At 36.1% G+C, this 12411-nt stretch overlaps 2 protein-coding genes across 3 annotated transcripts in view; one reads left to right on the forward strand and one right to left on the reverse strand.

Moving 5' to 3' along the window:
• LOC122499632 (carbonic anhydrase-related protein 10) overlaps positions 1-12049 on the reverse strand; it is a 124977-nt gene extending 112928 nt beyond the window's left edge. Inside the window, exon 1 of one of the 2 annotated variants that reach the window (XM_043608083.1) lies at positions 11314-12049. In XM_043608083.1, coding sequence (XP_043464018.1) covers positions 11314-11368 — 55 coding nt within the window. In that variant the 5' untranslated portion in view covers positions 11369-12049. The remainder of the gene's footprint in view (positions 1-11313) is intronic. The other variant, XM_043608082.1, reaches the window with a different exon arrangement.
• On the forward strand, positions 1980-5577 carry LOC122499633 (chymotrypsin-1-like). The gene is made up of 5 exons (XM_043608085.1): positions 1980-2101; positions 2223-2373; positions 2808-3054; positions 3341-3478; positions 5373-5577. The coding sequence occupies exons 1-5, from the start codon at positions 2050-2052 to the stop codon at positions 5520-5522; spliced, it is 738 nt and encodes a 245-aa protein (XP_043464020.1). The 5' UTR covers positions 1980-2049; the 3' UTR covers positions 5523-5577.
• Positions 12050-12411: the final 362 nt, after the last annotated feature.

Below are 12411 nucleotides of genomic sequence, written 5' to 3' on the forward strand. Positions count from 1 at the left end.
AAAGCCGAGAACATTAAACGTAATCAAATGTGAATTATAAAGTGTAAGATGCAGAGATAAGGGAAATGGAAAAAATGTTGAAGGAGGATGAGTAAGGGGTATGAAATTAAGGGGGAGAGGGGCCAGCTTTGCGTCCGTTATGGGGTCGCAGTGCAAATTGAAACAAATGGGAAGTTATATGCATCGTAGCACATTCCGGGTTTTATTGCCAGCTCATTTCATCTCGCTGGCACAGCGACCTCGGCTTTATCGCTGTTAGGACGTTATGGCTTTTACCTTTAGTGTCACACACCAGCCTTCTTCCGCTTTCCCTACAACTTCAACGCGCTTATACCGAATGACCATTTTGCGGTTCAAGGAAGAAATGCATTTCCCTCACACTTTCAATTCATTTTGTTTGACACAATTTTCTTCCCCAAACAGTCAAAACTTTTGTTTCTTGGGAGACATTCGACTTTCTAAGTTTCATCTCTGGAAATTAGATTCAGTCGAATCTATACTAAATTCTGAATCTTCAATGAGGGTGAAATGTTATTAAATTTTCCAATCTGGCAAAATCAAATCTTCATTCAGTTGGGAAAAAGATGCCAGTGAACTGAATCTGTTCAATGCACGATTTTTCTTATTTTGGGGATTTTATTGTGTCCCATTACCTTTAAGTTTGCAAACCGCCATCGCGAACGAACTAGTGCTGACATCATTGGGGACTGAATCGAGCGACCTGCACATTTTGCAGTTTCTCACTCTCGTCAACGAAGTAGACTGTACTCGAGTATTTCCCCCCATTCCCCTATACTCCATTCTTCCTCGATCCCCCTCAGTCCTTTTGCAGAGTAGCTCAACGAGCTTTTTAGTTGATCGATTTTTGACGCGACGGCATTCACCTTTTTAAACTTGACTATTTATTTGCCTAGAGTGTTAGAAAAGATTCGCCTTTTTCCCCCTCAGCATATTCTCTCTTTCAACGTATTCTTTAAATTTGACTTTATTCTACGTCTCTTAACTTCTATTCTTCAATTCTCTCACCTTTTTTTTCTGGTATATCTCATCTTCCACCAAAAACCCCTCTTTTTAAAGATATGCATGAGAATTTCCACGGGCCACTCGGCAACTTTGTCTTGAGCGAAAGGGATTTCCATCTCTTTCCACAGAGGTTTCGGGCTCTTCCGGTTGACGGAGCTACGCTTACTTAGACATTTGCATGGATCGCGAGGCACGTCTCGAAGAAACGTGTTAATTCACACTTTTTCTAAGGCTACAGTCAGCAGTCTGTTGGACCGAGGTTAACGGAATTATTGCAAATGCTACTTCCCGGCTTCATTATTCAGTGTGGGCTTTGAAAATTACTTTCTTCCCGAATAGAGGGGAATGGAAATTAATTATTTTTTGAATAATTGAAAAGAGATTTTAGAATATGTGTAGAAAAAATTTTCTTGGGGAAAATTAAGGATTTGCACTTCTGGATTATGTCCCATTGCGGGATTATTCTTCAACGAATGGAAATGTATTTCGTTACCATACACGAGGAGGGTGGAGTTCTTAGGTTGCATGTTAAGCAACTTCTCTAGTTTCTCCCCTATTTGTTGAATTTCTTGTTTCGTTGCGAGGAATTCGAAATGCTTTAGGTGGAAAAAAATGCTTGACGAAGTAATTCGTCAATTCCTCTATTTAGCAAAACTAAAGTCCCCCTGAAGATACCATCAGAATTCTAATAATAATTGCCAATGAAGTTTGGCTATGCCACACACATAAAATTTTGTTTCAAATTTGAAAATTTTAGCCTTATTCCCAGTAATTGGTACGTTAAAATATCTCTCAAGCACGAAGCATCTTAGATGTATCCTATTTTATTATCTTGTCTATTTTATGACATGACGTGAATGCCATTGTAGTCAGTATTACATCATACAATAAATAAAATAAAAAACCCTATAATAATCTAATCACAAAGATATTATTAATCTAATCGTATTTTCCATTCTAAAAAAATTAATTTTACGAGATTGTAACTCAATCGCTTTGATTATTTTCACTTACAAAAGCAACATCATGCAATTAACAGTATTAACCATATTTTTTATTTTTATCACGAGTTCTCAAGGTGGGTGTCAATGAAATATCAAATCAAGACGGGAATTAAAAATATCTGCTAAAATTAATTAAACTATTTTAAAACATTTTTATTCTTCTCTGTAAATTTCCAATTATAAAATTAACTTCAGGTGGACTAATTCCAAGAGTAGTAGGAGGCAAAGACGCTCCAATCGGTAAATATCCATTTCAAATAATTACCAAATTTTTGGATAGATTTCTCTGCGGTGGAACAATTATAAATGAACGTTACGTTCTCACTGCTGCACATTGTGTCGATGGGTAAGAAAAACACTCTCAATTAACTATTGAATTAAAATTTTTTAAAATCTATATTATTTCTTAATATTATACTGCTAATTTTATTTTTAAAAAAGTAAGTAAGAAGTTAGCGCCCAAATTGTTAATATACAGTTATTCAATAATCCATTTGGCAAAAATAAAGATAATTATAAATAGCAGATGAAGGTTGGTATATTCGTACACCTACACAAATCCTCGAGTTTGATATTAACAAAAATAGATATTGGAATTTCTCTTTATAGAATTTGTCTCGTTTTATTATTAACGAATCGAATGTTACACGACCTTAAATCAAATTTAGTTTTAATTAATTAAAACCATCTCTCTGCTACTAATTTCCCATGAATCAATTTTAATAACTAATAATTACACACAAAATACGCTTTGTTCATTAATGAAAATGAATTTTCCAGTTTCGAGATTGCAGTCTATAAAGTTGTGACTGAAATTAATCGTCAATCAGATAATGGCACTGCTTATCAAGCCGAGAAGTTCATTATACATGAGAATTACAACAAAAGTCAACATTTACATGACATTGCACTGATTCGAGTTGCAACAAATATTCTCTATACAAAATTAGCTCAACCAGTTTCGTTACCATCTAAATATTTCGAATACAATGAGGAGGCGACACTTATTGGTTTCGGAAAATTAGGCGTGAGGGGAAAAATTTTCTTATTAATCTAATTTCTAAATTCTAAATTCGATTACACAGAGAAAAGCGAGTGTTGTTTTTGATGCGGGTAAATTTTGGTAGGGTAATTTTAGTGAGGATAAATTTTCTATAATAGAAAATTTACCTTATTTTCGGTGTTAAAATAACACTTCCGAGCTAAAGTTTGATGCAGACACTTTTAACACCGAATTCAGTGTTAAAATAACACTCACTTTTTTCTGTGTAAATTTTTATTAAAGTTCGAAAATTATTTTTTTTTCTTTACAGTTTATTGAACCGGCTGCTAGAACTTTACAGGAACTGAAGTTGGAGATATTTCCAAATTCAAAATGTAGATCAATAATTCCGTATGTGAGAAAAACGCACATTTGTACTTTAACTGAGGAAGGAGAAGGAGCTTGTAATGTAATTTAATATCTAGATTTCTATTGAAAGTAAATGGAGGGAAAACATGTCCATTTGAATATTGTTTTTACAACTGAAATGTTATTCGATTTCGAAAAGCAATATTCATGGGACACGCTTGGAATGATTTTGGGAAAAGTGATATTCTCCCCGATGATGATAGGAAGATTTGAAGGATTTTGAAAAAATTAGACTCGATTTGATGAATATTTTCGAAGATTCCATCAGGAAATGATAATAATAATAATTTTTATCGTCATTCCATCAAATCGTTGACCGAATTTCAATTCCAAGTGCGTGGAGAGGTTCCATCATTCCGTTGAAAATGGGATGAAAATTAACTATCGAAATTTTGATAAAAATTTTCATAAATCACTTTTCTAGTGGTCGACTAGTGATTCTCATTTTTAAAGCTAAAATACGGAATCCAGGGGGTCGATTCCGTAACTATTCTAAATCCCACTCTCACTTTCCACTTCCACTTCCTACTTCCAATTTTCACTCCCACTTCCCCTTTCTACTCTCAATTACAATTTTCACTCTCATTTCCTCTTTTCACTCTCACCTTCCACTCTCACTTCCCATTTCCTCCTTTCACTTTCACTATCCACTTCCTCTTTCTACTCTCACTTCTTCTTTTCACTGTCACTTTTCACTTCCACTTCCCCTTTCTACTCTCACTTCCAGTTTCCACTCTCACTTCCTCTTTTCACCCTCACTTTCCACTCTCACTTCCTATTTCCTCTTTTCACTCTCACTTCCCACTTCCACTTTCCTCTCTTACTTCCTCTTTCCACTCTCACTTTCCACTTTCTACTTTTACCTTCCACTCTCACTTCCCACTTTCTCTTTCTACTCTCACATTCCACTTTTCACTCTCATTTTCCACTTTCCACTCTCACTTTCAACTTCCACTTTTCCCTCTCACTTTCCACATCCTCTTTCTACTCTCACTTCCTCTTTTCACTATCACTTTTCACTTCCACTTCCTCTTTCTACTCTCACTTCCTCTTTTCACCCTCACTTTCCACTCTCACTTCCCATTTCCTCTTTTCACCCTCACTTTCCACTTCTTCTTTCTACTCTCACTTCCCACTTCCACTTTCCTCTCTTACTTCCTCTTTCTACTTTCTACTTTTACCTTCTACTCTTACTTCCCTCTTTCACTTTCTACTCTCACATTCCACTTTTCACTCTCATTTTCCCCTTTTTACTCTCACTTCCTCTTTTCACCCTCACTTTTCCCTCTCACTTTCCACATCCTCTTTATACTCTCACTTCATACTTTATACTCCCACTTCCCACAATAATTTCCCTCCTCCAACTTTGAGAAGTGTGAGACGGGAAAGTGGAAGAAAGAAGTGCGAGTGGAAAGTGAGAGTGAAAAGAGGAAGTGAGGGTGAAGAGAGGAAGTGAAAAATGAAAGTGAAATGTGTAAGTGAGAGTAGAAAGAGGAAGTGGGAAGTGAGAGTGAAAAAGGAAGTGCGAGTGGAAGTGTACAGTTAGACTGAGAAGTATAAGTGGAAGTGTAAAGTGAGAGTAAAAGAAGGAAGTGAGAGTGAAAAGCATGAGTGGAAGTGTAAAGTAAGAGTGAAAGAAAGAAGTGAGAGTGAAAAGCATGAGTGGAAGTGTAAAGTGAGAGTGAAAGAAAGAAGTGAGAGTGAGAAGTATGAGTGGAAGTGGGAGTGGAAAGTGAAAGTGGGAAGTTAAAGTGTAAAGTGAAAGTGTAAAGGGAGAGTAATAAGTAAGAGTGGAAAGTGGAGGAGAGAAGTTAGAGAGGAAACGGGAAGTGGTAAAGTTACAGTATCGACTCCCAGAATATGGAATCCGGAACGAGTTACGTAATCGACTGCATGAGATTCTTGTTAAAAAATAATTAATTAAATAATTCCAGGGCGATTCAGGCGGAGCTTTAATATCAGATGGAAAACAAATCGGCATCGTATCATTTGGAGTTCCCTGCGCACAAGGAGCACCCGACGTCTACACCCGAGTTCAAAGTTACCTGACATGGATAAAGAATAATACAAAAATTATTTATTAAATTTTTCTCTAAATAATTCACGATTTTAATTTAAATATATACATTTCCTTTGAAATTCCCTTCGACTATGAAAACATTCTTTTCTATTATTCATCGAAAGGAATCCCATTTTGTTTAAGAGCATAGCAGAAAAAAAAAGAAAACTTCATCTCACAAAGGAATTATCTAATGGAATTTCAACATTGATTGTTTCCTCTTCCAAAAACAGAATTTGTAAGCATCTCGAGAATAAATAAACTTATCGTCTAATTTGAATTGTAAGATAAATAAATTCCGTTTGCTTTGGAGAATGTCGGACTGCGATTGAAATCAAAGAAATTGTGAAGAATCTATTTTGGAAAAGGAAAACAGATTGAATTTTAAATGAATTAGACTTAGAGGGAACCAAATAGAAATCCCTCTACAAAATGAAGGAGGGAAGAGAGGAGAGGAGAGGTGAGGTGAGGGAATCCATGATGATTCCTATGAGGTTCTAAATCGAGATTATGATTCTCCCAAAAGATGTTCGCAATTCAAGTCGTGTAAGTCTTACGCTGCTACTCTTACTCTCGCATAAATTAGGTAGCAACGAAATGTCTTATCCCTGTGATCGGAAACTTTCAGGATGAGGAGCCATTAGGTTTCCATTTCGGCTAGGAAACTGAAGCCCTGAGGTTCTAACAAGCAGCGTCTTTCGAAGGATATAGTGCGCGATCACTGACGAGTTTGTCAAAGTAATTCGTACTTGGAAGACGCGCCTCATTCCAGGCACGTACTTCTGCTCTCTCTCTCTCTTCACTTCTTACTCATCCTTATTATCCTATATTCCTCATCCGCGTTCTCTCCCTTCCGGATGACCCGGGACGGATCTCATCATTGTCTTAAGGCAGTCGTAATTACGAATAAGTCTCGGGGTAAATTTAATTTCAGTGAAAGAAGAATCGATGCAGAGCACACTAAGTCATTTGTAAAGTTTATCGATTAGGAAAAGAAAACGAAAAGCGAAGCGTGAAAACAATTGGTTTTTGCTCATTTCAGAGAACTACATTTTAACTTAATAGGAAAATAGTCAAGTATGATGTGTCAGAAAATTTTCTTCCACCGCGTCTGCCTTTTCTTTTGCAATAATCGATTTATCCCCGAGTTCGATGATGAAATTAGATAACTGCGCTGGGTGTCGATTCTATAACTTTTCTACTCTCACTTTCCACTTCCCAATTTTCACTCCATTTTCCAGTCTCACTTCCCATTTTCACCCTCACTTTGCACTTCCCACTCTCACTTTCCACTATCCACTTCCCCTTTCCACTCTCCCATTCACTTCCTATTCTCACTTTCCACTTCCACTCTCACTTTCCACTATCCACTTCCCCTTTCCACTCTCACTTTACACTTCCTACTCTCACTATTCACTTCCACTCTAACTTCCCACTTTCACTCTTACTTTTCACTTCCACTCTCACTTCCCGCTTCCTCTCTCACTTTCCACTTCCTACTCTCACTATTCACTTTCACTCTAAATTCCAATTTCCACTCTCCCTTCGACTTTTAACTCTCACTTTCCACCTTCCTGTCTCAAACTATACAAAGTGGGAAGTGAGATTGAAAAGAGGAGGTAGGAGTATAAAGAGGTAGTGAGAGTGAAAGTAGGAAGTGAAAAGTGAGAGTGGAAGTGGGAAGTAAGGTGGGATGTGGAAAGTAAGAAGTAATAGTGGAAAGTGGAAGTGGGAAGTGACAGTATGAAGTGTAAAGTGAGAGTGGGAAGTGAGAGTGGAAGTAAAAAGTGTATAGTGAGAGTGGAAGTGGAAAGTAGAAGGTCAAAGTGAGAGTGAAAGTGGAATCGGATAGTGGGAAGTGAGAAGGGAAAGTGTAAAGTGAAAGTGAGAGTGGAAGTGGGAAGTGAGAGTATGAAGTGTAAAGTGAAATTTTTGAAAGTGGAAGTGGGAAGTAAGGGTTGAAAGTAAGATAGAAATTGAGAAGTTAGAGTGGAAGTGGTAAGTGAGAGTGGGAAGTGTAAAGTTAAAGTGGAAAGTGTGAGTGGAAAGTGGGAAGTGAAAAAGCTACAGACTTTTAACCGCAGCTAGTAACCATGGCCAAAGAAAAAAATACTTTTTTCAATTTTATATTGTTATTCAATTAACACTACATTTCAGAAACAAATGACACATGATAGGGAGAAAACAATTTTTTTTTTATTATCAAAAAAGGATTCAGATTCAAATTTTACTTGACTGTTCAAAATCCTGTTTCGATATCCAATGTACCATTCACTTCCGGTTCCTGTTGTAGACCGGAAGTGGCGACAATAAACTCACTACATTCCGGATACCATTGAACTCGTTTGGCTTTCCGTTCGGCTCTAAATTTCTTCCGTGGAGAAAAAAAAATTCCGAGTTTCTTCCGTCAGCTACAACACAACAAAAAAAAAAGAGGAAAAAAATGATGTCTATGCAGTGTATTCAGAGCAAATATTTGTACACGGATTTTAGGCCACATAATGCTGTTGTGCAAGTAAAATGTTTGCTTTTTATACAATAAAAAAGGACGATTCTACATCTGTAAAAATCACCTTCAAATAATGTGATTTAGATTGGAAAATAAAATTTTTATTTAAAATTGTGAAGAAAATTTTATAATTAACTTCCCAGGAGGAAATTTCGATAACAGTATTTTTATTACAATTTTAAAATAGAATAACTAAAGTTTAATATCGGAGTTCCTATAATGCAAAACAGAAGCGCAGAGGATGATAATTTATTTCTAATCAGTTCAATAATCGTACGCTAATTCCTTAATAGAATACAAACCACAATTTGCCTCACATCAAAAGCAGATAAATTGATTGTACAATTTCCTCTTTGCAACAAAATTGTTTTACAAAAAAAAAGAAAAAAGAAATTCTTTCCCCTCTGATAGAAAATTTTTTACTTTTTTCAAAAAGAAGTTCTTTTGAAAAAAATCATTTGTTTTAGAATAGAGAAAAAAATTTTTTTTTCATAGTTCGATAATTTCTTTTTTATAAATAAATTTCCAACCTTTTTTTTTTTTTTATTGTTGACACGTTTATTTATTTAAGAATAAGCAAATAGCAAAAATGTGACTGTCAAATCCATCTAAGTGCACGTCAAAGCAATATTTACTTTTTCATTTTTCTGTTTGCTTGTTAAAGCTCATGGGACTTCTGCTGCGAAAAGGTTTCGCGTAGTGGCGTATAAAAATTCAATGAACAATGGAAATAAATCGTCTCATAAATTGGAAGTAAACGATAAACGCAAAATGTACAACTTGAACCTCTTTTCTCTCGCTTCGATTCGATACACACACACACACACACATACACAAATACAATAGAAATCGAAATCTTTTTTCAGATCCAACAGTGGAGAAAAAGATTCTTTTTTTTTGTCATTTATTTGGCTTTCTTTTTGTTTAGGAAAAAAATATATAAAAAATAAAATTCATGCAAAACTCAATTATTTTTATAAATATCAACAATATTTTGTAATAATATAACAATGTTTGCTGAATGTATCCCCTTAATGTTAGTGTGAAATTTATTATCATTACGAAATCTGATAAGTGGTTTCTTGATGGTTGAGGACAACGTGACGCAATTAGTACTTTAAACGCGTGGTGGGGGGAGGAGGGGGGGGGTGTGTTGGGTTCGGTTTGCCTGTTTTGATTAAGCTTGACTGTTTTCGTGGCGAGCGAGATAGCAAAATACGCGGAAAATGATAAACGTGAACGTTCATGACATGACGCGTGCACGTACTCCCCCGCTTAATGGTACTGTGTATGTATAAAGTACAACGTCAATCAGCGTGATTGAAGGTTCGAACTGCAGCGAATAACAATTTACCGAAATGACTGACGGGCTATGCACTCACGAGCAATAATGAATCGTGACAAAGGTCCTGGTCTTTTGCCCTCTGTGGATATATTGTCCAAATTGTTTGCGTTGAAATCGCAAACTCTTGCGGTCCCCAACAAAATTTTAACTGACCTTCATCAAATCATTTCATATCGTTTATTTTACTGCTTTAGTTATGTATAATACGACCTTAATTTATTTATATTATTATCATTAAATAATAATATTAAACGATGATGTAAAAAACAATTTGCTTTGAATCCGCTTTCTTTGGAAACAATTTTTTTGAGTTTTGGAATTTATTTAAAAACTTCTGAAAGTAGAGGACCCTAGAGCAATTTTTAGTTTTCTTCCAAAATTTAATTCGATTATTACAAATAGAAAGTATTTTCAACTAGCTACAACAAACGCGTGTGAATGTTTGCTTAGCGCAACTGCCAGAACATAAAAACCCGAGCGAGGGGCTGTTCACTCTCGAATACAAGATTCGTAAGGGAATGATTATTTACGAATACAAGGAAATCCGTGGAGAATCCGCCCGAAATTTAAGAAATCATAAGGATTCGACTTTTACGAATCCAAGCAATTTCATGTGAATCCAAGATTCAGAGAATTCGTCCCCTACGATTCCATGTGAATCCATGCAAATAATAATAAATTTTCAAATTTTTCTTGAATTGGATTCTGAGTGATCAGCCCCTCGTAAAAACCTTGATTACCCTAAAAATAATGTAAGGGGATCAAATTAATTTTTCTTCAGACTGTGAACAGACAATTCCAATTATGCGAACATTCAATAACTGATTTATTCACAGAGCAAAAACTCTGATCTGAAAGGGGCAGGTTTTCAAGAAAGGAAGAAACTATTATTTTAAGTTATAATTGTCTGTTTATTTGAATCCTCATTCAATGGATCTAGAACAGATCCAGATGTATTAATTTGGATTACTGGAACAAAATTAAAATTCGTGAGGGAACTATTACATATGGAAGAGATTATTTATGAGCGATTACAATATTTTATACTTTAATTTTAACCTGGGATCGAATGACCCAGGAAAACAGTTCTGTTGACAAGAAAAGTGAAGAGTTTTCGGGCCAAACAAGATATACGGTCCCGGAGTCCAGTTTTCGAATGCCTCGGGGTATTACTATTTTTACGATCCAAATTCATAAAGAAGGCAACTTCTTACGTTGTAAGAAGTTGAAATCTCCTGGGCCAGAAGATTTTATTACTTTTTGGATCAAAACGCAATTGATTAAATTTTAAGTCCTGCATTTAACTCCAACTTGTAGAACTAAAAAAATTCAAAAGGTTTTTGTAAAAAAAATTTGCATGTAATCCCTTTCTCGTACTCGGGGCAGTTTTGAATTTATCAAGACAACAGTCGTTTGGAGATTCTTTTTATCGCTTACTTTTTTATTATCATCAAAGGATTTCTTGTTAGAAGTATCAGTGTAAGATGCATAAAAAAGACATTACCGTTAGAATGTTTCGCTTCTGATTTTCTGACACTTGACTTATGGACCTGCGATGCGCAAGAGCTTAAGAAGATGATTTTGATGGTTTTTTATGATATTCAGTGCGCTTTTCTTTTCCTTGTAATGGATGTTTTTATGGACGATAAATTTATTTACGACTCAAATATTACATTATAACGTAGGGGGGGGGACGAAAATAATAAATATGCATAAGTAGATAATATACTGTATTTCTTTTAATTAATTCCTACTCTTCTTGTTCGAACCTACCTAAAAATATTCTTTCTTCATTTTTTTTTAATCATTTTGATTCTTTAAATAATCCGGACAAACTTGTGTAATGTCTCTGCTAATTTAGTAATTATCTAAATCTAATTGTCATGTTTGTCAAGAACGGTTATTACGAGGGTACAGAAATTAAGTCCCACTTTCGAAGAAAAAATTTTTTTTTGATCTTACCTTGTATCATCACAAGAAGTGCAAACATGCACAGTAGCACTGAACTCCCGCTCATTTTCAAAGTCCTTCACTCCTCTTCTTGTTCGAAACTTCTAGGAACTATTCATTCTTGAGTTTTTTTTAATCACTCAATAAAGGGAAACGGAATTACTTCTATTTCTTCTGCAAATTTTAATTATCTAATCCTAATTGCAAAATTTGAGAATAAGGGATTATTAGGTGGGTGTCTAGTCTCTTTTCGAACCATCGATATCGTTTTGTTTCTCAGATTCGAAAGCCAGATTCAACTCCCATCAGATAACTCAATGAGGTGATTATCGGTTTCCCAGGCGGAAGAGATCAATCTCCCCGCGGGGTACTTCATGTATTTATCATTCACTGGAGAATCGTTAACTTTTCCTTCATTTGGAATGTGAAAACTTTTTTCCCCAGCCCCCCAAAAAAAGTCCAAGTCGACTTTCTTCTCCACTTGGACTTCGCTGAACACACTTTTTTTCTTTTCCCAAAATACCCTTTTTTTTGGTGGACAATTAATTTTTGTTTTGGAAAAAGTGTTTTTCCGAACACGAGGTTCCGGCGAATCAAGCTCAAAATTAAGTTGCGTTCGAATCCGGCGAGCTTGTGGCGCGCACTAAGTTTCGAAAGAGCGTGAGTCGAGCACGTTTTCAGGATCCCCACTCGGAATATAGTAGCGAAGGAGTCGCGCAGACTCGACCCGTTGTTTGTGTGTGTGACTGTACTGAACGCGCAGTATACTTTTGTCCTTAAAGAATATATATGTTGAAGGGATGAGGGAGGTGGAGGAAAACGATGGAGGAAGGAGAGGGATAAGGAGGATAGAATGAGAAAAGGTACATCGGCACTCGGACCGGGCTTGCGGGCGGCTACTCCACAGACCGCGGCCGCAACGGCTAAACTTACGACCTCAAAAGGCTCGTTAGCAAGCTCTCTCCAAATTAGTACAACGGAAACAGGCGCCATAAGTCGCGATTTCAACTGGCCAACGACCACCCTTTCGACTCTGGATGCTCGTATATGCCGAAAACCCCTCATCAGCCTCGAAAACCTCAGATTTACGAAGAAGATCCCTTTAGACCA

Source organism: Leptopilina heterotoma, unplaced genomic scaffold (genome assembly GCF_015476425.1).
Source record: "Leptopilina heterotoma isolate Lh14 unplaced genomic scaffold, ASM1547642v1 Lhet_17, whole genome shotgun sequence".
Taxonomy (NCBI): domain Eukaryota; kingdom Metazoa; phylum Arthropoda; class Insecta; order Hymenoptera; family Figitidae; genus Leptopilina; species Leptopilina heterotoma.